This window comes from Artemia sp. Qi Xiang Cuo, chromosome 3 (genome assembly GCF_049724085.1).
Source record: "Artemia sp. Qi Xiang Cuo chromosome 3, ASM4972408v1, whole genome shotgun sequence".
NCBI lineage: Eukaryota > Metazoa > Arthropoda > Branchiopoda > Anostraca > Artemiidae > Artemia > Artemia sp. Qi Xiang Cuo.
Genome location: NC_142796.1, coordinates 64,779,890 through 64,807,206, shown reverse-complemented (window position 1 = coordinate 64,807,206; position 27,317 = coordinate 64,779,890). Strand labels below are relative to the sequence as shown.

The 27,317-nt window shown below is 35.8% G+C and overlaps 1 protein-coding gene across 1 annotated transcript in view; it reads left to right on the top strand.

Moving 5' to 3' along the window:
* The window catches only part of LOC148954418 (receptor-type guanylate cyclase Gyc76C-like), a 269,197-nt gene that overhangs the window by 206,324 nt on the left and 35,556 nt on the right, over positions 1-27,317 (top strand). The window contains exons 11-12 of the mRNA XM_089086478.1: positions 9,701-9,784; positions 25,791-26,027. Of these exons, the coding sequence (XP_088942604.1) occupies positions 9,701-9,784; positions 25,791-26,027 (321 nt within the window). The remainder of the gene's footprint in view (positions 1-9,700; positions 9,785-25,790; positions 26,028-27,317) is intronic.

Sequence of the window (27,317 nt, the reverse complement as noted above, 5' to 3'; positions counted from 1 at the left end):
TTCCTTTAATGCAGTCTTTAAGAGTAGAATGTTTCATTTTACTGTATTAGCCCTTTAGGGGAACCATTGATGGTTACGCCCTCACCCATGGGAACATGAAAAGACACCTAGGAGCTGAGCTGGTTATAATGCTACTCAATTTTCTAAATTAATCAAAGTTTTTTTTTATCATTTTTCCGGCAAATGCCTGCTTTTTTAGGTAATGACAGTCAGAACTTTATGATAAAGACTTTATATTTTAGTGGCATTTATATTGCTTGAAGTAACTTTCATGAAAAGGAAAAAGCTAGGCCTTCTGGATATCTCTAATGTAAGGCTACTTTGAGTTTTGGTCTCTTGCCTCAAATAATCGGCGCTAAACAAGGATGTGGCTTATCTCCAGCCCAATTTATTGGGCTGAATATAGGCTACTCAAATTAAGTGAATGCTCAATGATACAACATTAAAAAAAAAATAGTTAGTTGTTAAAATAATTTATATTTGAATATGTATAAGTATACCACTATGGCCTGGTTACTCTTAGACTCTAATGTGTAGCCTAATTGCTTGTAGAGTAACCTAGTCCAGCCTTTGACTTGTTCTGGTGTTACATTATACGCATATCATATCTTCCGCCAGCGAAGTGGTTACTTAGTATGCTCCTTCCCAATTTGTTCAAACCTTTACTGCTTACTGCCTCCTCAAAACTTCCAGTTTCTTTTAAATCCTTAGTTATGACCTCTTTCCTTATTTGAGGACGTCTGACTTTTTATTTGACCACAGGTGAATATACGAAAAGCCTGATTTTTGGCAACTTGTCATCCTTCTTCTTTAAAACTGACCTAACCATCTCAACTTTTCTTTAGCTATGGCCCTGAACGTGGGTTGAACCACATTCTTCATAATAAGTATATTTTGTTGATCAGTCAAGGGAGTTCCTAAAATCACCCTTAGACACTTATTTTGGAAAACATACAGCATTCATTTTTTACATTCTGAAGTGCCCAGCACTGTAGTCTGTAGCCTCTTCTTTTTCCAAACATGACAGAGATTAGATACCGCGTCTAAAGACTCTGAGCCGTGTCGTCAGAGCCTAGTTCCGTTGCTACTCGCATTCAATCACGTTTTTCCATAGGCATACCGTGATGTGCACATCAGAATCGCGCATGCGCGAAGGCGGAGTATGAATCTTGTGTGGTTTTAAATCTGTTTCACGTTTTTTAACGGAGAGTATAACCTTTGTCGATACTGTATATTCTCTCTACTGTGATGTCCAGGTCTCAGACCCGTTATCGTGGCTTCCACTCTCTTAATTTAGTTCCAAGACTTATCTCCCCATTCTTCCTAGTTTTTTTGCGACGGTGTGTGACTAGAAAGGTGGATAATTTTACTGTTGAGTAATGACACACCATGCGTGCATGTTTCGAAATTAGGTATTGATCTCCTGCTATTCATATTCATTAAATAAAAATAACTAGTTTTTTCAACTGAAAGTAAGGAGCAACACTAAAACTTAAAACAAACAGACGTTATTGTGTATACAAGGGTTGCCTCCTCCTCAATACCTCACTCTTCACGCCAAAAATTTTTAATACTTTTAAAGGAGCTTCTTATTGTAATTAAACGATCCTTGTGTTTCAGAGAAGTTCTTAAAAGATTGGGACAAAGTGTCAAACTTCAGCATAAAGAGGGAAGTATTGAGGAGGGGCAACTCCCCCCCCCCTATATAAGGAATAATTTCTCCTCGTTTTAAGTTAATGTTGCTCCTTGCTTTAAGTTGAAAAATCTGTTTGTTTTTATTAAATTTCTGATCGTTTTTCAAACTGTCGGGAAATCTGAATCCCCCTCCCTGGAAAATTCCCCCCCCCCCCGCGCAAAAAATTCCTCAATGAAAATATCCTCCCACATAAAGCTACACACCGGACAATTCCATCCTCTCTGAAAATTATCCCCCCCCCCCCCCGAAAAATCTCTTGCGGACGATTCCGCCTGAAAAATTCTCCTTGGCATACTTTCATTTGAAAAGGATTTTAATTTCTGTTTGTTTGTCGTTTTTTTTTCATATTATGTCGGAAATTCCTCTCTGTGGAAAACTTTTTGGGGGTGGTTTCTCCTTTTTTTAAAATTAGGGAAATATTCTTAGGCTTGTAGCTTTCGATGGTTAACACTAAAATAATGAACCTTATATATTTGGGATTAGCATAAAAAGTCAAACTGCTTGATATATCAGCTGGCATTGGGGAAACCATCCACGCTGGGACATTTAAATTAAAACTTAAAATAACATATCATTGGTTAACTGAGAGAGAGTACTATTGTCCTTCTTAGAAAAAATAGAATTTACTAAAGGTTACGAATCAAAGGATTGCAGTCGTTCATCATGAGGATTTTGCCTTTTGATGAGCCTTTCTTGGGCGGAGTCTTTTGAGCCTTCCCCTAGTGGTTGTGTGTATATAGTTTATTTTTTTGATCATTGTTAAATAAAGCATGGTAAATAATTCTAAGCACTAAGGCCAAAATCTATGGAATATCTTAGGGGTAATTCATGTTGACATAGTTTTAATGCATAGAAAGAAAAAAAAATATTTTTTTCAAGGCAATGTTATGTTTCCGTGTATCTTCTATGAAAATCATCGAATTTTCTAGTTGCAGACAAGCTAATAATGTTATTTTCTTTTTCTTTTTAAGAAAGTGTACGAATAAAATACTTATGATCCTAAGTATTTAAAAAAAAATTGTATTCTATTTGTAGCAGATTGTAGAATGTACCTTCAGTTAAAAAGTAAATAAAACTAAATTGTTGGTCAACCTTCCTAAGACCATAGGCGGGCGTGGCTTGTTTGCCTCTCATTCCAGGCAATTTAATGGCCCTATGTTAATTTTAAATTCTTGGTCAACCTGCCTGAGACTCTAGTTGGGCTTGCCTTTTCAAAAACTGACAAACAAGTATTTGTCCAATAAGAGAGTCATACTTACTCCCGCCATTTACCCGTGCCGCAGCCATTTAAAGATTTGCCTCTCAATTATTTCGACTATCTGTCTTGGCTTTTCTCTTTCTACAATTAGCCATGTCTTGATGCAACCTACTGCAAAATACCTGATAACTTCAATTCAAAATGAAGCAACTGGTGGTATTGTTGAAAACAAACAATTGATTTTGACTTAATTGATCAAACTTAATTTTGACTAAATGAGTCTTGAAAACCAAAAAAATTGTTGATTAATTATCATCTACAAATAAATTCCAGAGTTGATCCTGTAACATTGGAGATTAGTTATGTCAGTTATTCAATTTGTTATCCAATTTTCTTTAAAAATTTTCTAGTTTTTTTAGTGAAGTCACCAGACAAGTTTTTTAGTTATTTTTTTATTCTATTTTTCTTACTCTTTCTATGAGGACTGTTGACTATTTAGTTGATATATTTCATTGCTTTTAATTGCCTCGAAAAAGGTTTCATCTATTGGAATTGATTGTTTTTGTGTGAAGGAAAGGCAGTCATGTCTTTGTAGTTGTATTCCTCTTTTATTCTGACACGTATGCTCTAAGATTTCCTACAGCAGTTTGGATATGTGATGGAATCAGTGAGATGCCCGCCCCATTCCCAATCCTTCACACCAGTAGAAAAATTATCCTTTCTGTTATCTATTTTCGTTTTACTCTTTTTGGAGCTAGAAAAACGAAAATTTGAATAAGTTTTTTTAATATTGCAAGAATATACTTTGAAAAGATTTTTATTTAGTATTGGGTAATAAAATGAGAGTTAATGAAATGAGAGTTAATAAAATGAGAGTTTTTAACTGTTAGAAATGAAATTTTTCCCATTTTCGTATCTGAAACGGCAGAAAACATCAAGGTTTCAAATATGCTCTTGATCTTATCCAGGTAGACTTGAAACGTTACCCCTTGTATATCATCACACCTCCCTAGAGATAAAATCTAGCTGCTTCACCACTGTAAAATGCTTAAATTAATTATCCCTTCGTCCTGATCATCCTCGTCTTTTTTCAAAACACTGTAACTATTTCTTGGACTTTTTTCTTACTAATTTGGTTTCGTACATGAATTTTGAAAATAAGTGCTCTTCTTCAAAATAATCGTGTAGAGTCTGCTTGTAAAATATCTTGCAGCTCTAAAACTTTTCTTTTCTTTTACATAGTTAAAAAAAAAATTTCTAAATATAAGTTTTTCAAAGAAAAGTAAAGGCCATTTTAAACTTAAGCTCAGCAGATACAAATACCTGTTAAAATTCAAACTCAAAATGACCAGGAATTACTATCAAAGAATAAATAAAACCCAAAAGGAATAGAAATTAAATAAACAATCATAGCAAAAAAATACAACAAGTATAAATATAAATGAATAAATAGATCTTAAAGAGAGTAATGCTTAGATTGAATATGCAAATCAAGCTTGAAACGAACAAAAATCACTACAAACAAGAGTTTGGGTATCGCCTCCTTCTGTCACTGAAAGAGTATTAAATCTACTGCGTCATTGGTGCTTTACTGAGAACCAATTTTATGAGAAATATTTTCTTTTGTACTTAATATTGAAAATAAATATTAAAATTATAGTACAATTTTGAACTGATGAGCTTTCAGCAATTAATATCATTATACATCAAATATTCAGTTTAATTTATTTTCTCTTTCTAAAGTTGTTCAAGACGAATATAGTTTCACTGCAAAAAAGAGTTTGGATACATCAACCTTCCTTAACTGTAAATATAAGCCAAAAGCCTACTACGTCATTGGCGCATAACTGAAAACGAATTATGTTACAAATATTTTCTTATATGATTTTTGAAACAAGGGAAGTACCTAACGATTTTAGGAAAACCTTAATTAAGCCATTTTATAAGAAAGGTGATATTAGTGAGTGTGGTAATTATCGAGGCAGTAGTCTGGACTCTGTAGGTAGAAAAATACTAGTAAATTACTTAGTAATATGATACTTTTTAGACTTAGAGATGCCTTAGACAAAGTCTGAAGAGAAGAATAGATTGGTTTTAGAAAAAGTAGAGGATGTGTCGAACAAATTTTCACTCTTAGGCTAATAATTGAGAAGTGCCTGAGTTTTCAAACATCTTTGGTCCTCAGTTTTATACATTATGAGCAAGCGTTCAATTCTGTTGATAGAAGAGCTTTAGTAAAAATTTTATCCTTGCATGGTATACCAGACAAATACATTAAAATGATAAGTGTTATGTACGAGAATAACACTGCTGCGGTTAAGGTAGGACATGAGGTTAGCAGCTGGTTTTGTATTAAATCAGGAGTTAAGCAGGGTTGTGTTCTATCCCCCTTTATATGGATTATTTTGATGGACTTTGTCTTAAAGAGCACAGGAAAGGCAATGGGAGACCACGGAATCAAATGGGGAGGAAAAGGTCTCCTGGACTTAGATTATGCTGATGATTTAAGCATCCTAGATGAAAGTGTGAGCAAAATGAATGAAGTTTTTGAGGTTTTGCGCGCTCAGGGTGCTAGAATAGGTTTGAAAATTAATGCTAAGAAAACTAAGTCACTAAATAAGAATAAGAGAAGATGAAAAGGTGACGTTGGGCAATGAAAAGATTGATCAGGTGGGCAGCTTCACTTACCTTGCTAGTATTATTAGTAAAGATGGTGTGAGCAGTGAAGATGTTAAAAGTAGAATAGCCAAGACTCAGGGTGTTTTGTCTCAGTTAAAAAAGTTTGGAAGAATAGGAAGATAAGTCTGCAAACCAAGATTAGAATAATAGAAGCTACAGTGATGACGGTGGTCAATCATGGCTCTGAAGCACGGGCGCTCCAACTGACCGTATTTCAAACAATAGGCTATACGAAAAATGTGGTTCAATACCGCTCTCTAGGGCTATAATGAGAGAAAAGTTGAGGTGGCTATGGCACGTTGTGCGGATGAAGGATGACAGATTGCTGAAGATTGTTCTTTTCGGCCAACCATCTAGGGCTAAACGGAAAGCAGGTTGTCCTTGTCTGGGGTTGGAGGACGTCATAAAGAAAGATTTAAAGGAAAGGGAACTTCATGGGCGGGTGTAAAAAGGGAGGCTTTGAACAGATTGGGATGGAGAATGAGCGTGCGTAGTTGTGTTGGCCTCAGGCGGCTTGGTGCTGCGGTGAGATGTTAGTAGTTGTAGTAGTTCTTACAGCATTGAAAATAAAAATAAAATTACATTAATAAAATAGAACTGATGGATCTTTCAACAATGAGTATCAGTATTCATCAAATATTCAATTTGATGTTGTTTATACTTTCCACGACTGTTCAAGATGCATGTAGTTTTCAGTAAATCGTCAATGACGCAGTAGGTTTGAGAATTTTACAGTGAGAGAAGGAGGCTATATCCAAAATCTTGTTTGTAGTGATTTTTATTTGTTTCAAGCTTGATTTGTATATTCAATTTCAGTTTCCTTCGTTTTAAGATTTATTTATTCATTTAAATTAACATCTATTGTATGTTTGTTTGCACTGATTGTTTATTTTATTTCTGTTCGTTTTTAGTTTTATTTATACTTCAATAGCAAAATATTTTTTTTTTTTTTGAAGCTTGATTTCCATATTCAATCCAAGTATTACTCGCTTTAAGATCTATTTATTCATTTATATTATTACTTGCTGCATGTTTTTTGCTATGATTGTTTATTTAATTTCTGTTCGTTTTGGGTTTCATTATTCTTTAATAGTAATTCCTGGTCGTTTTGAGTTTGAATTTTAACATTTATATGTATTTTATTAGCTTAAGTTTAAAATGGACTTTAATTTTCTTTGAAAAACTTATTTTTTGGAAAGTTTTTTTTATTTAATTTTTGTTCGTTTTTAATTGCAAAAAGTTTCAAGTTTTCTAAAAATATCGTATTTCAAAATTAAACTAAATAAAAAAAAATTAAATGTTCATCGAAGTATCAAAACTGGTATCAAAGTAGAAAATGGGTTTGTGTCAACCTCAGAGTTTTTATTATGTGATGTTTGAACTATTTTTTAACAAAATATTTTTTAATCTAAAATATTTTATCGGATTGGTTTGGGGGAAAAGGGTAGGGAGGGGGGAGGCTAATTGCCCATCGGTCGCTTTTGACTCTTTAAAAGTGAACTAGAGCTTTCTATTTCAAATCAAAAGAGCCCTCTCTGAAGTTTATCCGAGCATTCCTTTCAGAAGAACCATATACGCCCCGAGGACAACACTTACAACGCCTATCCCCCTGGGGGATTGTGTTGACACCGGAGTTTTTGTTATCTTATTTTTGAACAATTTTCAAACTGGCGATCTAAAAATTTATAGGTTATAGGGTATAGGAAAAGGGGTGGTGGGGGGGGGGCTAGTTGCCCTTAACTCTCTTGACTCTTGAAAAGTGAATTAGAACTTTCAATTTCCAATCAAATGAGCCCTCTATGAAGTTTATACGAGCATCCCTTTCTTAAGAACCATACATGCTTTTAGGGCATAACTTAGAACGGCTTTCCCTGGGCCCTTGGGGGGTTGTATTGACATCGGAGTTATTCTTATCCGACCTTTGAACTATTTTTAACAAAACGTCTATCTCAAAATTTTCATCAGATGGGTTTGAAAAAACAAGGCGTGGGGGGGGGGGCTAGTTGCCCTTGGATCTCTTTTCACTATTAAAAAGTGAGCTCGACCTTTGAATTTGCAATCAAAAGAGCCCACTCTGAAGTTTATACGAGTATCCCTTTCATAAGAACCGTATATGCCCCAGGGCATAACTTACAACGCCTGCCCCCGGGCGCTGGGGGGTTGCGTCGACATCTGAGTTTTGAACAATTTTTAACTTGATGTCTATCTAAAAACTTTTATAATCATATATTCCTCGAGGGCATAACTTGCAACGCTGGCCCTTGGGCCCTGGGGGGCTGTGTCGACCCCGTAGTTTTCGTTATGTGGTCTTAGAACTATTTAAATAAATGGCTATCTTAAAGTTCTTATCAGATACATTTGGAGAAAAAGGGGCATCGGGGGCTAGTTCCTGTTGCTTTCCAATCTCTTTTGACTCTTAAAAGTGCACTAGAACTTTCAATTTCCAATCAAATGAGCCCTCTTTGAAGCTTATACGAGCATCCCTTCCATAAGAACCATATTTGCCCCAGGGCATAACTTACAACGCCTGCCCCTGGGCCCTGGTGGGTGTGTCGACATCGTAGTTTTGTCATATGATCTTTGAACTATATTTAACAAAATAGCTATCTCAAAATTTTATCGGATGCATTTGGGAAAAAAGGGTTGGGCGGGGGGTTATTTACCCTCAGATATATTTTGACGCTTAAAAAGTGAACTAGAACTTTCAATTTCCAATCAAATGAGCCCTCTCTGAAGTTTATACGAGTATTCCTTCCATAAGAACCATATATGCCCCCAGGGCATAACTTATAACCCTTGTCCTGAAGACTGTGGGGGAGTGTTCTGCTCAAGGATATAGTTTCCAGATCTCTCAACTACGTTGAATAAAATGGCTATCTAAAAATTTTTATTGATTGTGTTTGGGGAAATGGTTGAAGTGGAAGGGGTGTTAGTTGCCTTCCACTTTTGACTGTTGAAAAAGGAACTAGCCATTTAAATTTCTAATCGAATGAGCCCTTTTTGAAGTTTCTTCGACAACGCTTTCTATTAAAACCTTATATGTCCCCAGGGCATAACTTACAACCCCCGCCCTTAGGGCTGTGGGGGAGGTTGTCATCCTCAAAGACCTAATTTCCAGAATTTGCAACTACGTTCAACGAAATGGCTGTCACAAAATTTTGATTGGATGTGTTTGGGGAAAAGGTATGCGTGAGAGGGGGGTTAACTGCTTCCCAATCATTTTTGACTATTAAAAAGGGCACTAGCCCTTTGAATTTCCAATCGAATGAGTCATTTTTGAAGTTTCTACGACATAGTTTTCTATTAAAACCTTATATGCCTCAGGGCAAAGCTTACAACCCGTGCCCTGAGGGCTATGTCCTCCTCAGTAACATAAATTCTATGTTGAAATCAACTACGTAGAACAAAATGGCAATCTCAAAATTTTGATTGGATGTGTTTAGGGAAATAGTAGGCGTGGAAGGGATGTTGGTCGCCTTCCAATCACTTTTGACCCTTAAAAAGCGCACTAGAATTTTCGATTTCCAATTGAATGAGTCCCCTTTTAAGTTTATACGACGACCCCTTCCATATGAAGTGCCTCTGGGGAAAAAATAAAATAAATCAATAATAAAACATTGGCGCCGTATGGCATTTACTATAGGCAACGCTATAGCGTTGCCTCTGATGACCTAAGCTTTCACACTAGCTAAACCAGTCTCAAAGGGTCTGTCTCAGTCACAGTCAAACAGTTCAGTTATGTGGTAAGTATCTCAAACGAGGGTATAAAAATAAACTTTCCCGATTTGCCTTTTCTTTCTTTGTCCATGGCTGCTTTTTTCAAATGAAACTTGACCGTCATCTTATTTCAAAGGAGAAAGCTGGTCGGTTTGATTTTGAGAGGGCTTTTAGATAACTTCCACACTTTTCAACACTTAATCCATATAACGGATGGAAATTAACCTTACTCATGTTTGTCTTTGAGGCAAACAAAAAAATTAGAATACTGATACTTGAAATGAGAATTCCTTTCTTGGAGTAGCGTTACTTTGGAAATAAATTATATATAACTGTTGTCGTCTATTTTCTTATTTTTGATTTATTAATTTATGTTTAAATTTGCTAAATATTATTTATTTCTTTTTTAGATTTCAATCGTCAGTGCAGTGTCTGGAGCTGGACGACTTGGTCTGGATACAGCGTATTTTCGTGGTACTGTCGTACATGTCAAAGTAATTACTATTTGTTTTTTAAACACGAGCTTTTTTTCAATCTTTCACTCGGTCTCTATCTTTCTTTCTTCTATGCATCAATCTTCTCTTTACCTGTATTTTTCTTCTATCTGTCGCCCACCCCTATCTCCTTGTCTTTCAGTATTGTATAAAAATCTTCAGTAACTTCAGTTGCCATAGTATACTGGTAATTAAACTTTCTAACTCTGTGTTAGCTCGGGAAATTCATCTCTGCCTGGTAAAACAAAGCCCAGGGTTTGATCCTGGCTCCTTCAGGGCCTGGAGTTTGTATGTAGTTTATCCATTCAAATAATCAACAAGAATAAAGATCTTTATTGCTGTTTTATGCTTCCCTTATGTATAATTAAATAAAAAAAGCTTAAGCTTAAAACTTAAGACGAACAGAAATTATTCCGTATATGAAAGCGGCTGTCCCCTCCTCAATACCTCGCTCTTTACGCTAAAGTTTTTTATTGTTTTAAAAATAAAGTTGTGTGACAGATTCAAACTTTAGCGTAGAGAGCGAGGTGTTGAGGAGGGGACGACTCATTTTATATAGGGAATAATTTATGTTTTGCTGCAGTGTTAGTGTCACTCATTACTTCCAGTTATAAACACTTGTTTTTTTATTTAATTTCTGAGCATTCTTAAATTAATGCAGCTTTGATTTTGGCTCACCGTACATGAATAACTAAAACGAAATTTGCATATAAATTTTACTTTTTTGGCTAAATGGCTTTCTCGAAATTTTTTTCTGAAGTAACTTACGAATTATCTTACGTAACGAACTTCTATATTCGTATGTTTTATTACGTATATTAGGGAGTTTGCCCCCTAGTCGATACCTTGCTCTTTACGCTAAAGTTCGAATTTTGTTCGAATCACAAACCCCTGAATCACAAAGGCTGGTTAATTAGAATAGACAGCTCTTTTGAAACTACTAAAAAAACTTTAGCCAAAAGGGCGAGGCATTGAATAGGCGGCGAACCCCCTCATTTAAGCAATAATTTCTGTTTTTTTTTTTAAGTTTTAATGTTGCTCCTTACTTTCATTTGAAAAAACTAGTTTATTTTATTTAAATTCTGTTTTTTAAATAATGCAGGGAAATCCGGTGCCCCCTTCACAGAAATGTCCCTTCCCCCAAGGAAACATCCTCCATGGAAGGATCCTCCCCCGTAACCCCCTCCTCTGACACCCCCCCCCATCAGAAAAAAATCTTTTCTGAAACGACTTTATACTTCTCACTAATCAATACTATATGTAAACAATGGGCAAAGTTCATAACTTCCAGCCCTTCTTCCGGGAACTGTGGGAGATTAAGTCATCCTAAAGGACATATTTATTAGATTTTTGACTATGCTGAACAAAATGGCTATCTCAAAATTTTGATTGGGTGACTTTGGAAAAAATGAGCGCAGGAGGGGGCCAAGTTGCCCTCCAATATTTTTGGTCACTTAAAAAGGGCACTAGAACTTTTAGTTTCCGCTCAAATGAGCCCTCTTACGATATTCTAGGACTACTGGATCAATGCGATCACCCCTGGTAAAATAAAAAATAAAAAAAAATAAAAAAAATAAACACGTATCCGTGATCTTTCTTCTGACAAAAAACACAAAATCCACATTTTTGCAGATAGGACCTTGAAACTTCCGCGATAGGGTTTTCTGATACGCTGAATCTGATGGTGTGATTTTCATTAAAGCTCTATGAATTTTGAGGGTGTTTCCCCCTTTTTTCGAAAATGAGGCAAATTTTCTCAGGCGCGTAACTTTTGATAGGTAAAACTATACTTAATGAAACTTATATATTTGAAATCAGTATAAAATCTGATTCTATTGATGGATCTATGGGTATCAAAATTCCGGTTTTTATAGTTTCGGTTACTATTGAGCCGGGTCGCTCCTTACTTACAGTTCGTTACCACGAACTGTTTGAAAACCCCAACAGAAAATTCAACCCCCCCCCCCTCCAAAACAAATGCATAAATAGTTCCCAATAATAAATACTATACGTATACAATTAGGAAATTTAAAACTTTAAGACCTTTCCATAAGGGCTCTAGGGGGAATTTGTTACCTTCAAAGATATATTTTTGGGGTTTTTCAACTAAGCTGAACAGAATGGCTATCTCAAAATTTTGATTAGACGAAATTGGGAAAAAAGGGGCATGGGAGGGGGCCAAGTTGCCCTCCAGCATTTTTGTTCACTGAAAAGGGCACTATAACTTATAATTTCCGTTCGAATGAGCTCTCTCTTGATGTTCTAAGACCACTGGGTCGGTACGATTACCACTGAAAAAAAAAAAAAAAACGCATCCGTGATCTTTCTTCTGGCAAAAAAAACAAAGTTGCACATTTTTGCAGATATGAGCTTGAAACCTATGTAATAGGGTTTTCTGATATGCTGAATCTGACGGCGTGATTTTCATTAAAATTCTTTCACTTGTAGGGGATGTTTCCCTCCTCTTTCGGAAATAAGATAAATTTTCTCAGGCTCGTAGCCTTTGATGACGAATACTAAACCTAATAAAATTTATATATTTAGGATCACAATTATAAGCCCATTCTTTTGATACATTTATTGACATCAAAATTCCGTTTTTAAAAGTTTCGATTATTATTGAGCCGTATCGCTTATTTTGTATTATTGTTTTTTTTATTACGTATATGTTATTACGTAGATGAGGGGGTTCTCCCCTTAGTCAATACCGCGTTCTTTACGCTAAATTTTTTTTAATCACAAACCCCTGAATCACAAAGGCCGTTTAATTAGAATAGATAGCCCTTTTGAAAGCACTAAAAAAAAACTCTAGCGTAGAGAGGAAGGTATTGACTTGGGGGTGAAACTACTCATATACGTGATAATTTCTATTTGTTTTAAGTTTTAATGTTGCTTCTTACTTTCAGTTGAAAAAACTTGTTTTTTTTAATTTAATTTCTGATCGCTTTTTAAATAATGCTGGGAAATCCGGCGCCCCCTTCATAGAAATGTCCCTTACCCAAAGAAACATCCTCCACGGAAAGATTCTCCTGAGTAACCCTCTCCTTCATCCCCCTCCCCACCAGAAAAAAATCCTTCCTGAAAATGTCTGTATACTTCCCAATAACCAATACAATATGTAAACAATGAGAAAAGTTCATAACTTGCAGCCCTTCTCCTGGGAAGGGCTGCAAGTTATGCAGCCCTTATATATATATATATATATATATATATATATATATATATATATATATATATATATATATATATATATATATATATATATATATATATATATATATATATATATATATATATATATATATATATATATATATAGGTGTAAACCTCTCTTTAGTTCTTTATTTGTATGCCTTCTATATTGGCAGATGTAATGGTTTACGTAAATTCCAAAGATAGACCATAAACGTTGGTAAATGGTCTTTATTAAATAACGTGAGAATACACATTGAGAAAATAAGGTAGCACAAGAACAACTAGCTACGACGGAGGCGAAAGATGGACTCCCTTTAGAAATGAGCCGAGAATATAACTTTCCTGGAACGGAAGTTCCAGCTATTGGTTGTTCAACCATGCCTGGGAACGGACCCTTTCCCACGACTAGTCTTAGTCCCAAAAGCCCCCCCTGGACTGTTCTCGTTGACATATACATGGCCAAATCTCTAAGAAACGAGACACCAGAAAAAGACTTATCGAATTTATGTTCCAAATAATTTACAGATTCTCCCCCCTGTTTTAAGTTAAATTTCCCAAATTTGGCTTATCCCCTTCTCATTAAACCCCCAAACTTTAATTGAATTCAACACATTCCCTTCCCAAATTATTCACTTCTCGCCTACTAACATTCTACAGCATGAACTAGTAAACAATTACATAATACAAACACTACGCAATACTTGCATAAGTAACAACTTACATAGTATAAACGAACCACACTAACAACAGTAGTCGGAAACTGGATATTTTAACACTTCACTTTTGTCTCTATACTTTATTAAATAAAAAAAACAAGTTTTTTAAACTGAAAGTAAGGAGCGACATTAAAACTTAAAACGAACAGAAATTATTCCGTATATGAAAGGGGCTGTCCCCTCCTCAACGCCTCGCTCTTTATTCCGTATATGAAAGGGGCTGTCCCCTCCTCAACGCCTCGCTCTTTACGCTAAAGTTTGACTCTGTCTCACAATTTTTTTTTAAAACAATAAAAAACTTTAGCGTAAAGAGCGAGGCGTTTAGGAGGGGACAGCCCCTTTCATATACAGAATAAAGAGCGAGGCGTTGAGGAGGGGACAGCCTCTGTCATATAAGGAATAATTTCTGGTCGTTTTAAGTTTTAATGTAGCTCCTTACTTTCAGGTTAAAAAAATTGTTTTTTTTATTTAATTTCTGATCGTTTTTTAGTTAATGCAGCTTTTATTTGCATAAAAATTTTACTTTTCTTTTGCTAAATGAATGTCTTTACAAATTAACTTACGTAACTAACTTCTATATTCGTATATTTTTCTTCTGGCAAAAATTCAAAGTTGCAGATTTTTGCAGATATGAGCTTGAATCCTATGTAATAGGGTTTTCTGATACGCTGAATCTGACGTTGTGATTTTCATTAAAATTCTTTCACTTGTAGGGGAGGTGTCCCCCCTCTTTAAAAAAATCGAGTAAAGGTCCTCAGGCTTGTTGCCTTTGATGAGTAATACTAAACTTTATAAAATTTATATATTTAGAATCAGCATTATAAACACATTCTTTTGATACATTTATTGACATCAAAATTACGTTTTTAAAAGTTTCGATTACTATTGAGCCGTATCGCTTGTTTTTTTATTGTTTTTTTATTACGTATATGTTATTACGTATATGAGGGGGTTCTGCCCTTAGTCAATACCACGCTCTTTAATTTAAAAGTTAAAAAAAAATTTTATTCACAAACCCCTTAATCACAAAGGACATTTAATTATAATAGATAGCTCTTTTGAAATCAATAAAAAAAACTGTAACTTAAAGAGCAAGGTATTGACTTGGGGGAGAACCCCCTCACATACGTTATAATTTCTGTTCGTTTTAAGTTCTAATATTCCTTCTTACATTTCAGTTGAAAAAACTTGGTTTTTTTTATATTTAATTTCTGATCGTTTTTTAAATAATGCTTGGAAATCGGGCGCCCCCTTCATCGACATGTCCCTTACCCCAAAGAAACATCCTCCACGGAAATATTCTCCAGAGTAACTCCCTCCTCTCGCCCCCCCCCTCCCGCAAAAATCCTTCCTGAAAATGGTTGTATAATTCCCAAGAACCAATAAATAATGCTGGCAATTCCGGCGCCCCCTTCATGGCAATTTCCCTTCCCCCATGAAAAATTCCTTCATGAACAGATCCTCCAACATAACTCCCGACCCACCCATCCCACCCCCTACCACAAAAAAAAACTCCTGAAAAATTATGTATACTTACCAAAAAACAAAACTAAATTTTAAAAATGGGTAAAGTTCATATATTTTATACCACCCACGGGGTACTTCGGGTGCTTAATTCATACCCAAAGACATATTTATCATATTTTCGACCATGCTGAACAAAATGGCTATCTCAAAATTTTAATCGGGTGACTTTGGTAAAAAAAATTAGCGTGGGAGGGGGCCTAGTTGCCCTCAATTTTTTTTCGTCACTTAAAAAGGTCACTAGAAATTTTATTTTCCTTTCAATTGAGCCCTCCCACGATATTCTCGGACCACTGGGTCAAAACGAAAACCCCTGGTAAAAAAAAAAAAAAAAAAAAAAAAAAAAAAAATAAAAACCCAACCGGTTTCTTTCATCGTGACAAAAAATGAAAATAAACAAGTTTTTTATATATGAGCTTTAAAACTCTAAAGTGGGGGTCTATTATACGCTTAATATGATGGTGTGATTTTCATTAAGGTTCTATAATTTTTAGGGGGTCTTTCTCCCTTTTTTTCAAAATAAGCCAAATTTTCTCAGGCACGTAACTTTTGATGGGTAAGATTAAACTTAATGAACCTTATATATTTGAAATCAGAATTAAAATCTGATCCTTTTGATGTATCTATTGGTATCAAACTCCCGTTTTTTAGAGTTTCGGTTACCATTGAGCCGGGTCGCTCCTTACTTACAGTTCGTTACCACGAACTGTTTGAAAATAAACTTGTTCCCCATACCCCTGAATTTGATGAGGACAAGGAAGGTTGGGATTATGTATAAACTTTGAATTAGGGCAAAAGGAATGACCGGGAAAGGCTAATTAATCCTGAAAATACCAGCGACAAATAAATGAAATTGCAGAAACTCTAAAAATCATACCATGCTGCAATGACGTTAAGATATTATTCCCAATAAAATCCTCGGGCTTTTATTGCTGCGGAACGTCTCGGTTTAGACCTATTTGGTTTTTCTTTACTAGCTTGTGGTTCAACAAATGGCAGTGCTACTGGGGATTTCTCTACATTATTATTGGTGCTACTCTCCTGGACAGTATTACTTGTAGGACTAGTATGTTTCGACAAAATAGTAGATACATTAGTCATGTCAAGGTGAGTATCCCCTGTGTTTACATCCACAAATAATGGGTTGATGGTATTGGACTCCTGGACTGTTAATTCCCTGTTTTGGCTTCTTGATTCTAAGTAGGCGGTGCTTGAGTTACCTTTTTCTTAAACTTTGTTGTTGTACTACTGGTACATCTATACAAAAAGAAATTTCTTTTAAACGTTGACCGACACGCCCAACATCACTTAATGTCTTTTTCGATTCTTTAGTGATTGGTTTATTACTTACATACTCAAATTACTCTGGATTTTTTGCAATAAATACGGAGCGGCCTTTGTCTGGCTTCATTAGTCTGATGTTTACTATTCTTCTGGTAACTTTTCCGTCTAATTCCTGTAGTAGGAAATCTTGGTTTGGTTGTATTACTTTTATTATTATATATGGGCCGCGAAATTTTAATTTTAACCCTTTGCGTGTCATATCCTGAACATAGGTAATGTCTCCCTCTTTCAACCTTGGAATTTTTGTGTTGTTTTTATTATATTGTCCGGCCTGAACTTCTCTTGATTTTTCGATTTCCTTGCGACAAACACTATGGAGGTAGAAAAGCTGTTGGACTTGGCTAGCTGCAAACTCTTCGTAACTGTTGAAGTCGTCCCGTCGCGGTCGCAGTAACTTTAAATCAAGATAGGAAATCGGTTGTCGACCGAACATAAGTTGGAATGGTTGAAATTATGTGGTTGATGAAATAGTGCTATTGAGTACCAGTTGAATACTTCGAATATACTCCGACCAATTCGACTCGGATTCATAACAGTAGGCCTTGCATATGTTTTTGCACGCCTTTACTCGGTTTTCACATAACCCATTCGAAAATGGGTTATAGCCACTAGAAAATCGGTGATCAATCTTGTGCTTAGCACAGAAATCCTTCACCACTTTAGAACGGTAACTTGCATGTTTATCCGTGAGAAATATATCAAATAACCCAAAACAAGAAGTATTTTTTTCATTTAAAAACTTCAAAATCAACTTTTCGGAAATATACTTTACACTCTCATGAACAACAAATTTTGTGAAATGTTCTACAGCTATTATTACATCGGTTAAACAGTCTTTCGCTAATTATCGACTTATGACAACCTGAATCTAAAAATGCCGAACACTCTATATCACCTAGCTTGATCTTGTGGAGCATTGGGAACTGAATGTTATTATTTAGCTTGGCAGGTAACCCAAGATAGCATAGAACTTCTTCTTGGTGTCCCCCCCCCGACTGTGATTGAATTGTTTGCTATTGCTAGTTAAAATATCACTGGAATCTAATATTATTTGCTCTATTGGTTTAAATTAAACATTTAACATAGTAGTAGAAATCTTTTGGGGTATATTTTTACTACCAACCATTTCCCCCAGTTTTGATCGGTTCACTCGTTTCCCGGAGTAGCACTTCTACGAGTATTCGCTCTTTCGCAATGGGCTCGAATATGTCCATATTCCTTACAAAAATAGCACTGTATATTTTCATGACGCGTATCCCTCTTTTCATACGACCTATTATCCCAACAATTAACCGCTGGGTGACCTGGTTTTCCTGGATCCGCATTTTTGATAGCATTCAATAACGCTGTGTCTCCCCCCGCAAGTAAGACACTCTTTTCTTCTCTCATCAGAATATCTATCACTACTATGCCTCCTATCGTAACTTACCCAACCACGAACACATCCACGTCCACGACCTTGAAAACCTTCATCATTGAGTCCAAATTTCACCCTCGTCAGAGCAGAAAGATATTCGTCGGAAGAAGACGACGTCTCTACTTCCCTCACTATCTGTTCTATATGTTCATATTGTTTTGCAACCTTGTACGCATCCTCTAAAGAAAAAATTTCTGCGCTATGCTCTAACAAATAGCGTTTGTAGGACGGTCTGATCCCCTCCTTGAATGCGTTAAGAGCAAGTCTTCCAAGGACTAAACCGTCCTCACTGGCTTCTAAGGACACCCTACATGACCTTTCTAAGTTTAGTATCCTTTTATAGAACAGATATACCGTTTCATCCTTAAATTGAATCGCGCCTAAAAACTCTGCAACCATTTTGCCTACTGTTTTGCCTGGGACATATGCTACAAGTAATTCACGTTTTAAACTTGACAAATTTGTAATCGAGGGATCCAGATCCTCAAAAAAGGGGCGAAACAACCCATGGGCCCAAAGTGACACGGTCTGTAAGGCTCTTGAATCAGACCAATTTAACAACAACTCAAATTTTTGTAAATGCGAAACAAACTCTATTATTTTTCCGCTTTCTGCCTTTGTGAGTGGCGTTATTACTGAAAGAGGGTCAATTAGAGATCCTATTACTTGGGACTGTTGAGGCTGTTCTATTGGAGGATTAGTTGGGGTGGTGCTCAGGGGAGCTGGAGGGTTTGTTGAGACCCATGTCTTGATCTTTTGAAGGTAATCATAAAGTTCATCTTGATCGAAATCAGGATCATTTGGGTCAAATAAAAGAGGTGGAAATATGCCATTTCCCCTCCACTGTTTTACAAAATCAAAAGCAACCTTTTTGTTATATCCAGTTTCCGCCGGATCGAGAATAGGAATAAAAACTGACATATTGAGATTAAAATTTGAAAAGCAGTTATTCTATAAATTTAAATATTTGTTTTAAACACCGTTCTTTAATTACGGACGCTAAATTTTGGGCAATAACTTCACTTCTAACAACAAGGGTCTAATAAAATTTACTGGGTGTATATTCGTGTAAATCACTTACGAAAGGTCGTCTGTCTTAAATTCACTTGTAGTTGGTCTCAATTAAATCACTAGCGTCAATTGGAGTCACAATTGAGAATTAATTTTCGATTATCGAATTCACAATGTTAAATTTTGTTTGGAAACTGTCAAATGTAGATCACGCGTCGACTGTATAAAATCAGGTAAAAAAAACACCAAACGTAAAATGGCTAAGTGAAGGTAGAAATCAACCGGAGACTTTCAGTTGTAGAAATTTGAATTAGTATGTAGAAGCTATCGCGAGGAAATCCATATTAGGCATTGTGTAACAGCCTATTTCAAAATGTTTATTTAAAAGAAAGTGTTTCTCATAAAGGCGCTTTGAATAGAAAAAAGTTCAATACCTCGTAACATTTCGATGTCTTTTTATCAGTCTTTTGTAGTATTTGCGGCTCAATATCACAAGCAATTTTGGTAGCGGGCGAAATAGCTCTTCAATATGTTGCCAGTATGTAGCGTAAGATGTCGTAAGTACTTATAACGGTCACTCAAATGTCACTTGGAGGTTTTCCCCTAGTGGTATATGCTCCACTAGTCTTAACCGCTTGCCACCACCCTGTAAACCTCTTTTTGGTTTCTTTATTTATATGCCTTCTATATTGGCAGCTGTAATGGTTTACGTAAATTCCAAAGATAGACGATAAACGCTGGTACATGGTCTTTATTAAATAACGTGAGAATACACATAGAGAAAATAAGGTAGCACAAGAACAACTAGCTACGACGGAGGCGAAAGATGGACTGCCTTTAGAAATGAGCCAAGAATATAACTTTCCCCGAACGGAAGTTCCAGCTATTGGTTGTTCAACCATGCCTGGGAACGGACCCTTTCCCACGACTAGTCTTAGTCCCAAAAACAGTCCCCCCTGGACTGTTCTCGTTGACATATACATGGCCAAATCTCTAAGAAACGAGACACCAGAAAAAGCCTTCTCGAATTTATGTTCCAAATACTTTACATATATATATGTATATATATATATATATATATATATATATATATATATATATATATATATATATATATATATATATATATATATATATATATATATATATATATATATATATATATATATATATATATATATATATATTTAGCGTCGTGCCCCTACCAGGAGTCAGTTTGGTCTTGGTTTTTGCTCAAATTTTGTCAAGCTAAAAACGTAAGTCCAATTTTTTTATTCTTTTCCTTAATTTTAAAATATAATCCCAGTTAAGGGGTAAGATTCTAATTTTGCTTTAGTCTATACTGATCATCCTGTGTCTATTCCATTGGTTGTATCCTATAAGGTCTTATCCTATTAGGAATTTTGCTTGCTTTTCTTTCATAATAATGAAACTTAACTTTTAGCTTAAACCTGAATGGGAATTTAGCCAAGATACCAGAATTTGTGAATTAAAAATATTCATCTTTTATTAAATCAACAAATAATTCTAAATGAATTATAAATAAATGGCTTAAATTGAATAGTAAAATCAACAGTAATTAGTAAAAATACTAGTGAATAGTAACCATTCTTTTTTTCAAAGTATAACTCTTGGTTTTTCTGTACCGGTATAGAATCACATTTTTGTACCACTCAATTGTTTGAAATATGATCAGTCTGGTCGCCGGTATTTATCCCCCCTCCCCCAATGTCGTGGTGATAAAATAGGAAAAAAATGTCACATTCCAGTCTACAATTTTAAATCCTTCTCAAGATTGGAACCGGCTCAATACGACATATTCTCGAACTTTTGCAAAAGCTTTCACCCAGATCCATAGCTTCTTAATCGACAGTATTTAATTCAACGAACATGCCGAACAGTGAATTATCCAAAGTTGTATTTTTTCAATAGTTCTATAGTGACAATAGTTTGTCAACGAGTTTGACATAGTAACTAACTGGTTAAAACTCTGAAATAATATTTAACTGATCAACTGTATATTTCTTTGTATTTTTTTACCACAAAATTTATTTGTCCTCCAATCTCCGCTATTCTGGTATCTGCCCCCCCCCCTGGAAAATTTTGAGCGCCCTTGGTTTGTTTGTTCTTTTTTTCCATGGATGATCGTATCGATGGTCCTAGAAGGTATGATTAGAACGGAGATTAAAACTTCTAGTGCCATTTGAAGTGGCCAACAAAAGTGTGCGACGGGAAAGCGGTGTTTTCTGCCATTTCTTGGCTCCAAAATACGATTTCGCCCAAAAGACGACCAAGTTGCTATCGATTGACAATTCTGAGATAGCCAATCCATTTAAAAGTGTCAAAACTATTTATTTAGCTTTCCAGTTGCAGAGCAAGTAATGTTGCACGATGGCAAATTCGTACCCAAAAAATCATGTTGTCTATACAAGATCAATGGGTAGGCTACATAGATATGTATCTTAATCCTTGGTTTAACTAAGTTGATTCACTGTATTTTTCATGAAATTATGTCCAGTAATGTATAATTCCACATCAGCTATTATGAAGCATATACGTTGGGTCATTACGTGGCGGGGGAGAGAGATACCTAAAAGAGTGTATTGTATGTCCAAATTGTCTAACTCTCCCTGAGCCTTCACATAAATGTTGGAACGGATGCGTGCGTGACTGAGGGGAGGGGGGGGGTAGTAATTAGTCTCTCATTTCCATTCATGTAGACTAAGCCTAAACAGGTTGGGTAAGGGTTGATAGCTCCCCTTTTACTGCAGAAAATTGTTTCTGATATTTATTTTAAAGTGTCGTTTAACTAAACTCATTTGCTCGATATTTTCTTCAGTTATATACCCTACACTAATGAATAAGTGTGTATCAGACTATAAAGCAGGGACACTGGGTCATTGAGTTGGCAGGGGTGGGGTGCCAGATGCCCCAAAGGTTACATTTTACTGAGTTTTGGAAAAGGAGGAGAAATAGAAATCGATAACTAATCTCTCTTGATTCCCGGCAATATTTTTGGTCAATGCCTTTAGCGTTAGCACTGGGGTAATAGCAACTCTGCCATTGCGACAATCTTTCTATGTAGCATAAAAGTTTACATTTACTCGCCTACCGACACAGTGATGGAAAAGAGGGGGGAATGGTTGTCACCAGATTTTTTTTGGAGGAGAGGGGGAGGGGTGCAAGCCCAACTAGTAACTTTGTTTTCAGCAAATTTAAATGGTAATGTTTTTCATTGCCTATTTTTACACAATGTTGAATGTCTTATTATCACCCAGGTACGTTACCCCCTCCCCTCAATGGTGTCCATGGGCAACATCCCTTATGAAGCGGGTTTGTTCTGCCTTGTAAACCTGTCTTTAATATCCTGGAAATAATAAACCTATAGGGTCATTATAATTTTTAAACTGAAACCCCATGCTCCTAATAAATATTTGAAGGGAATTTGTTTTAGGGACGAATATGATTCTCCAAGTATTATTTTATGAATATTAGACTTGAATAAAATAATTAAAGGAAGGAGTAGTAATCCTACGACTCGCAACCCTACCCCTAACCATCGAAACCCCAAAGTTTCGTTTACCATGTGTACAAAAACAAAATGCATTATTCATGATGATTATGCATATGCATTTTGTATTAATTTTAAAGCTACTCATTAAAAGCTATTAGCATTAAAATGTTGCACAATTTTGGAAACTGTAATTAAACTTCTAAAAAAGGGTGCCATCTGTAAACGAACTGAAATAAAAAAAAATAACTGAAATGAAAGTAAAGAGTGACATTACAGTTTAAGTGAACAGAAATTATTTTGTATACTAGAAGGGCTGCTCCCTCCTCTTTACGCTAAAGTTTTATAGGGCTGAGTTACAAGGTCGAACCTTAAAACGTACAGGGATTAGGAGGCACAGTTGGGGGGTTGCCGCCCCCCAAACCCCCGGCTTTCGCAGCCTGTAAATAAATAAAAAAAGTTTTTTAAATTGAAAGTAAGGAGCGACATTCAATCTTAAAACGATCAGAAATTATTCCGTATATGAAAGGGGCTGTGCCTCAACGCCTCGCTCTTTACGCTAAAGTTTTTAAAGTTTTTATTGTTTAAAAAAAGAGTTGTAAGAAAGTCAAACTTTAGCGTAAAGAGTGAGGCGTTGAGGAGGGCACAGCCCCTTTCATATACGGAATAATTTCTCATCGTTTTAAGATTTAATGTCGCTCCTCACTTTTACTTTAAAAAACTTTTTTTATTTATTTACAGGCTGCGAAAGTGGGGAGGTTGGGGGGCGGTAGCCCCCCAACTGTGCCTCCTAATCCCTGTACGTTTTAAGGTTCGACCTTGTTACTCAGCCTCTTTAACTCTTTAGAAAACGTAGTTTTTTTCAAATAGTTTCTGCACGTTTTTGTACAGTTTATTACTTATTATTGCTTGACTAACTGTTAGATGATTGTGTACTATTCTTTTCTTTCTCGACAGGGTGTTTTAAGGGTCGACCTTGTAACTCAGCCACTTTAACTCTTTAGAAAACGTAATTTTTTTCAAATAATTTAAAAAAGAAAGTGAGTTTTTTTTTAAATTTAAATTCAGTTTTTAAAAAGTTTTATCTAACGGTGAATCGAACCCGGGTTTTCCGCCTGACAGCCAGGAGTCTCACCGCTGCACTAAAGAGACATAATTGAAATTGTTTTTTAGTAAGGGGAATCTTATAGACGCAAGCAAAACTTGATATTTGGTTTTTGAAAAACAGGGAAGTAGTGATCGGATTGAGCCGAAATTTCGAGAATAAGCTCCAAGGTCCTTGGAAAGCTTATCCTCTAAATTTCAGCCCGATCAGACAACGTTAAAGGGGGGCTGTGGTGGGAAAAATTAACATGGGCTAATATAGGAAAACAAGGTTTTTCGTAAATGTAAATTCGGGGGATAATTTATTCGGTCTGAAAATATCAAAAGGCCCTAACAGGTCGAATTCTGCTTCGAATGAGTCCTCATTCAACCGGATCCGTTGCCAACTGTGGCCTGTAGGCGTGGCTAAGAAAAAAAAAGTAATGAATTTTAAGTGGCTATATTTGGTTTTTTGAAAACAGGGAAGGAGTGATCGGATTGATCTGAAATTTCGAGGATAAGCTCCCAGGCCCTAGGAAAGCTTAAACTCTAAATTTCAGCCCAATCGGACAACGTTAAAGGGGGGCTGTGGTGGGAGGGTCCAAACTTCCGGCCCAGTTTACCCCATGAAGATAAAGTCGGAGGAGGATGAAATTTTGCAAGTTTCTTAGTTTGAGATTGGGATACAAAATGCGATTACCGCCGTCTCTCTGCGACCTCTAGGACCTGAAATCGCTTAACATTGTGGTGGGTCGCCTCTTTATAGAAGCACAAGTGTGCCTCCTTGATTATCTTGCCAATTCAACAGCTCTTGTGTTTGAGCAGTCCTGTGGTCATTCTTAAAAAAATGAAAAAATTCAAACTTTAGCGTAAAGAGCGAAGGTTGAGGAGGGAACGGCCTCCTCATATAAGGAACAATTTCTGGTCATTTCAAGTTTTAATGTCGCCCTTTCTTTCATTTGAGAAAACTATTCTTTTATTTAATAAGGCGCAGAAAATCAAAGACAATCTGATGTAAATTGAAGCTGTCTGATGCTGGTCATTGTTGTCAAAGGAAAAGGGATTAAGAATAAATTCGTCAGTGGAAGAACAGGCTTACTATATGAAAACTTCGATAAACTATGGAGGGGGAAGAGTGAGGAAAATATTTTGTGACTTTGGGGGATGGTATTGAGAAAAAAGAAGGTGCAGATATCATCTTTTAATTTATTCGGGCACGTGTGTTGTTTCTAGAGTATACTCTCGGGAAACTCGGGGAATTTTGGCCTAGCTAACGATCCGTAAGTGTTCACTTGAAGTACAACTACTCATGAACAAAAAAATATTATGTTCCATCTTCATCCCACCCCCGCTCTTACAACAAAATTCGTAATTTTATGTGCCCAAAAAAGACAACATCTGAAAGTTCCGAGCTCATTGAACACACATAATCAAACTTGCCCCCTTTTCTATAATAGAATCTATGTGTAAAAATTGGGCAGCTTGTATTATTTACCGCCCCTGCCACAGGGGTTGTGAGGGTCATGTCATCGCAGAGGCATGTCTGTTGAACTTTGTAACTATTTTTTAACAAAATGACTATCTCAAAAATTTGATCCGGCGTCATATGGTGGGGGGTTGTAAGGAAAGCACGGTTGGGGGGGGCTGGTTTGCCTCTTACCTTTTTCAACCTTTAAGGGTGACCCTGGGACTTTCTCTTTCCGATCGAATGAATCCCCTCCAAATTTTCTATGATCACCCCTTCCTTACGAGATGACCTGGTGATAAAAACATAATTACACGTGAAAGCCGTTTCACTCTTTACTTAGGCTATGCTACTGCGCGTCAATAACATAAGCACCACATTCTTGCAGAACCTGTTCTTGAACATTCAAGCTTGGTGGAGTTTAAATAGCATCAAAGGCTAAAATTACGCTTAGCCTTGCAATCCTTTTTTTCCGTTCGATATTGAATAGTTAAAACAAAAATGAAACAAACACTTGAAAATGGGCAATTTATATTTTAAAATACAGTTTTTCCAGGTGGATATTATAAATCAATCCCAGTTTGAGGATTTTAGATACGACGATTAGCCATAACAGTGACGATTTACCTTTTGATCTTTTTTTTTTTTTTTTACTGCCAATACGAGCCTTTCTACAAAACCTATTCTTTGTCCATCTTTTTTCCTTTTCCTTGTTATTAAGTTTTATTGATATTTTGCAGCCTTTGGTTTATGGGAAGAGAAAGGAAATAAGCCGAACAACAATGAAAGAGATGCGTTTAATGCGTGAAATTCGTCATGACAGTGTTAACCCCTTCATAGGCGCCTGTGTTGAACCCAATCGTATCTGTCTTGTTACTGAGTATTGTGCAAAGCGAAGCTTAATGGATATTCTCGAAAATGATGACATTAAATTAGATAGCATGTTTGTCGCTTCTTTAGTTCACGACTTAATAAAGGTTAGTTTTATCCTTGATGTTCTGTTATTTTTTTAAAATTAACCCCAGTAGTGGGAAATTTCTATAAAAACATTCTACCAGTGGAATCAAACACTTCCACTAAGCTATGGTGGCGGGTATCCCCTCTTAGCTAAGCTAAAAGTCTCACCGACATACTCCCCTTAATAAACTTTGTTTTATTTTATCTAATAAAATTTCAGTGTAACTGATCTAATTTTTGGTTTGAACCGGGGGTCAATGGTTTGACTCTGTAGGCTCAGCCAGAGTCGACCTAGCTCTAAATGAGTACTGAGAGAAATCTGGGGGAAAAACACGGGAAGTATTGGACGACTTACCCCCAACCTTGCATTGCACTCCCGGCCATTGGTCAGCACGTAAAAAAGGTTTTATTTTAGATGTAATTTCAATAGTTCTAATTTTACTTCTGGTAGAGCTAAATTTGCTGAGCAATGTTAGAAAATAAATATTAAAATTAAACATGCTAATTAAGTTTAAGGTATCTCCAAGCCCTAATCAGAATACCTCAATCGAAAAAAAAGTAGAAGAAGGGATAATCTATATAATCTACAGTAGAAGAATGGGTAACGCTAATTGAACCATTCCAACGAGCTTATGGACAATATAGAATTATATATATGTTCTAGATATTCTTTATATGTCATCTACCCCACAAAGAACTACAGTTTTCTCTTAATATCCTTCTTATTATTTGATTTTACTATTTAGTACTTTTTACTGTTTCGAGTTTTGCTTTGTTCACTTTGGATTTAGATTTATGATCTCTCACTATTTGACTGGAAAATTACGTCTTATCCAGCGTAAGCTTTTGCTTTTGTATTCATTATGCTCATATTTCCATTTTGCACTGTTTTAGAATTGTTTTTCCTCACCACAGTTGCCAATTCAATTATGACGCTTTTTTTATGTACATTTGGGAATTTTGGGAATTTCTTAATACAAAATCACCTGAAACTCTGTTTCAGGATGAATAGAAAGTCTTGTTTGAAAACTTTGAAACAGAAACATTTTGAAAAGTGGGCCGAGAACGTTCTCTAGGAAATAAAGAATATTTTATAGAAAAAAAGGAACTGAAAACAGTTTATAAGACATTTTCTTAAAACATTTAACCTGCTTTTCTTCATAATTTCTTTATAATATCAACAAATGATTTAACAGTGTTTTTACTCCTTTGTTATACTTTAGTATAACAAAGTAAAGTGTTATACTTTAGTATTCCGTGACCGTTTTGGTCACGGAAAACTCAACGCGAGATGGGAACGATTGCTCAAC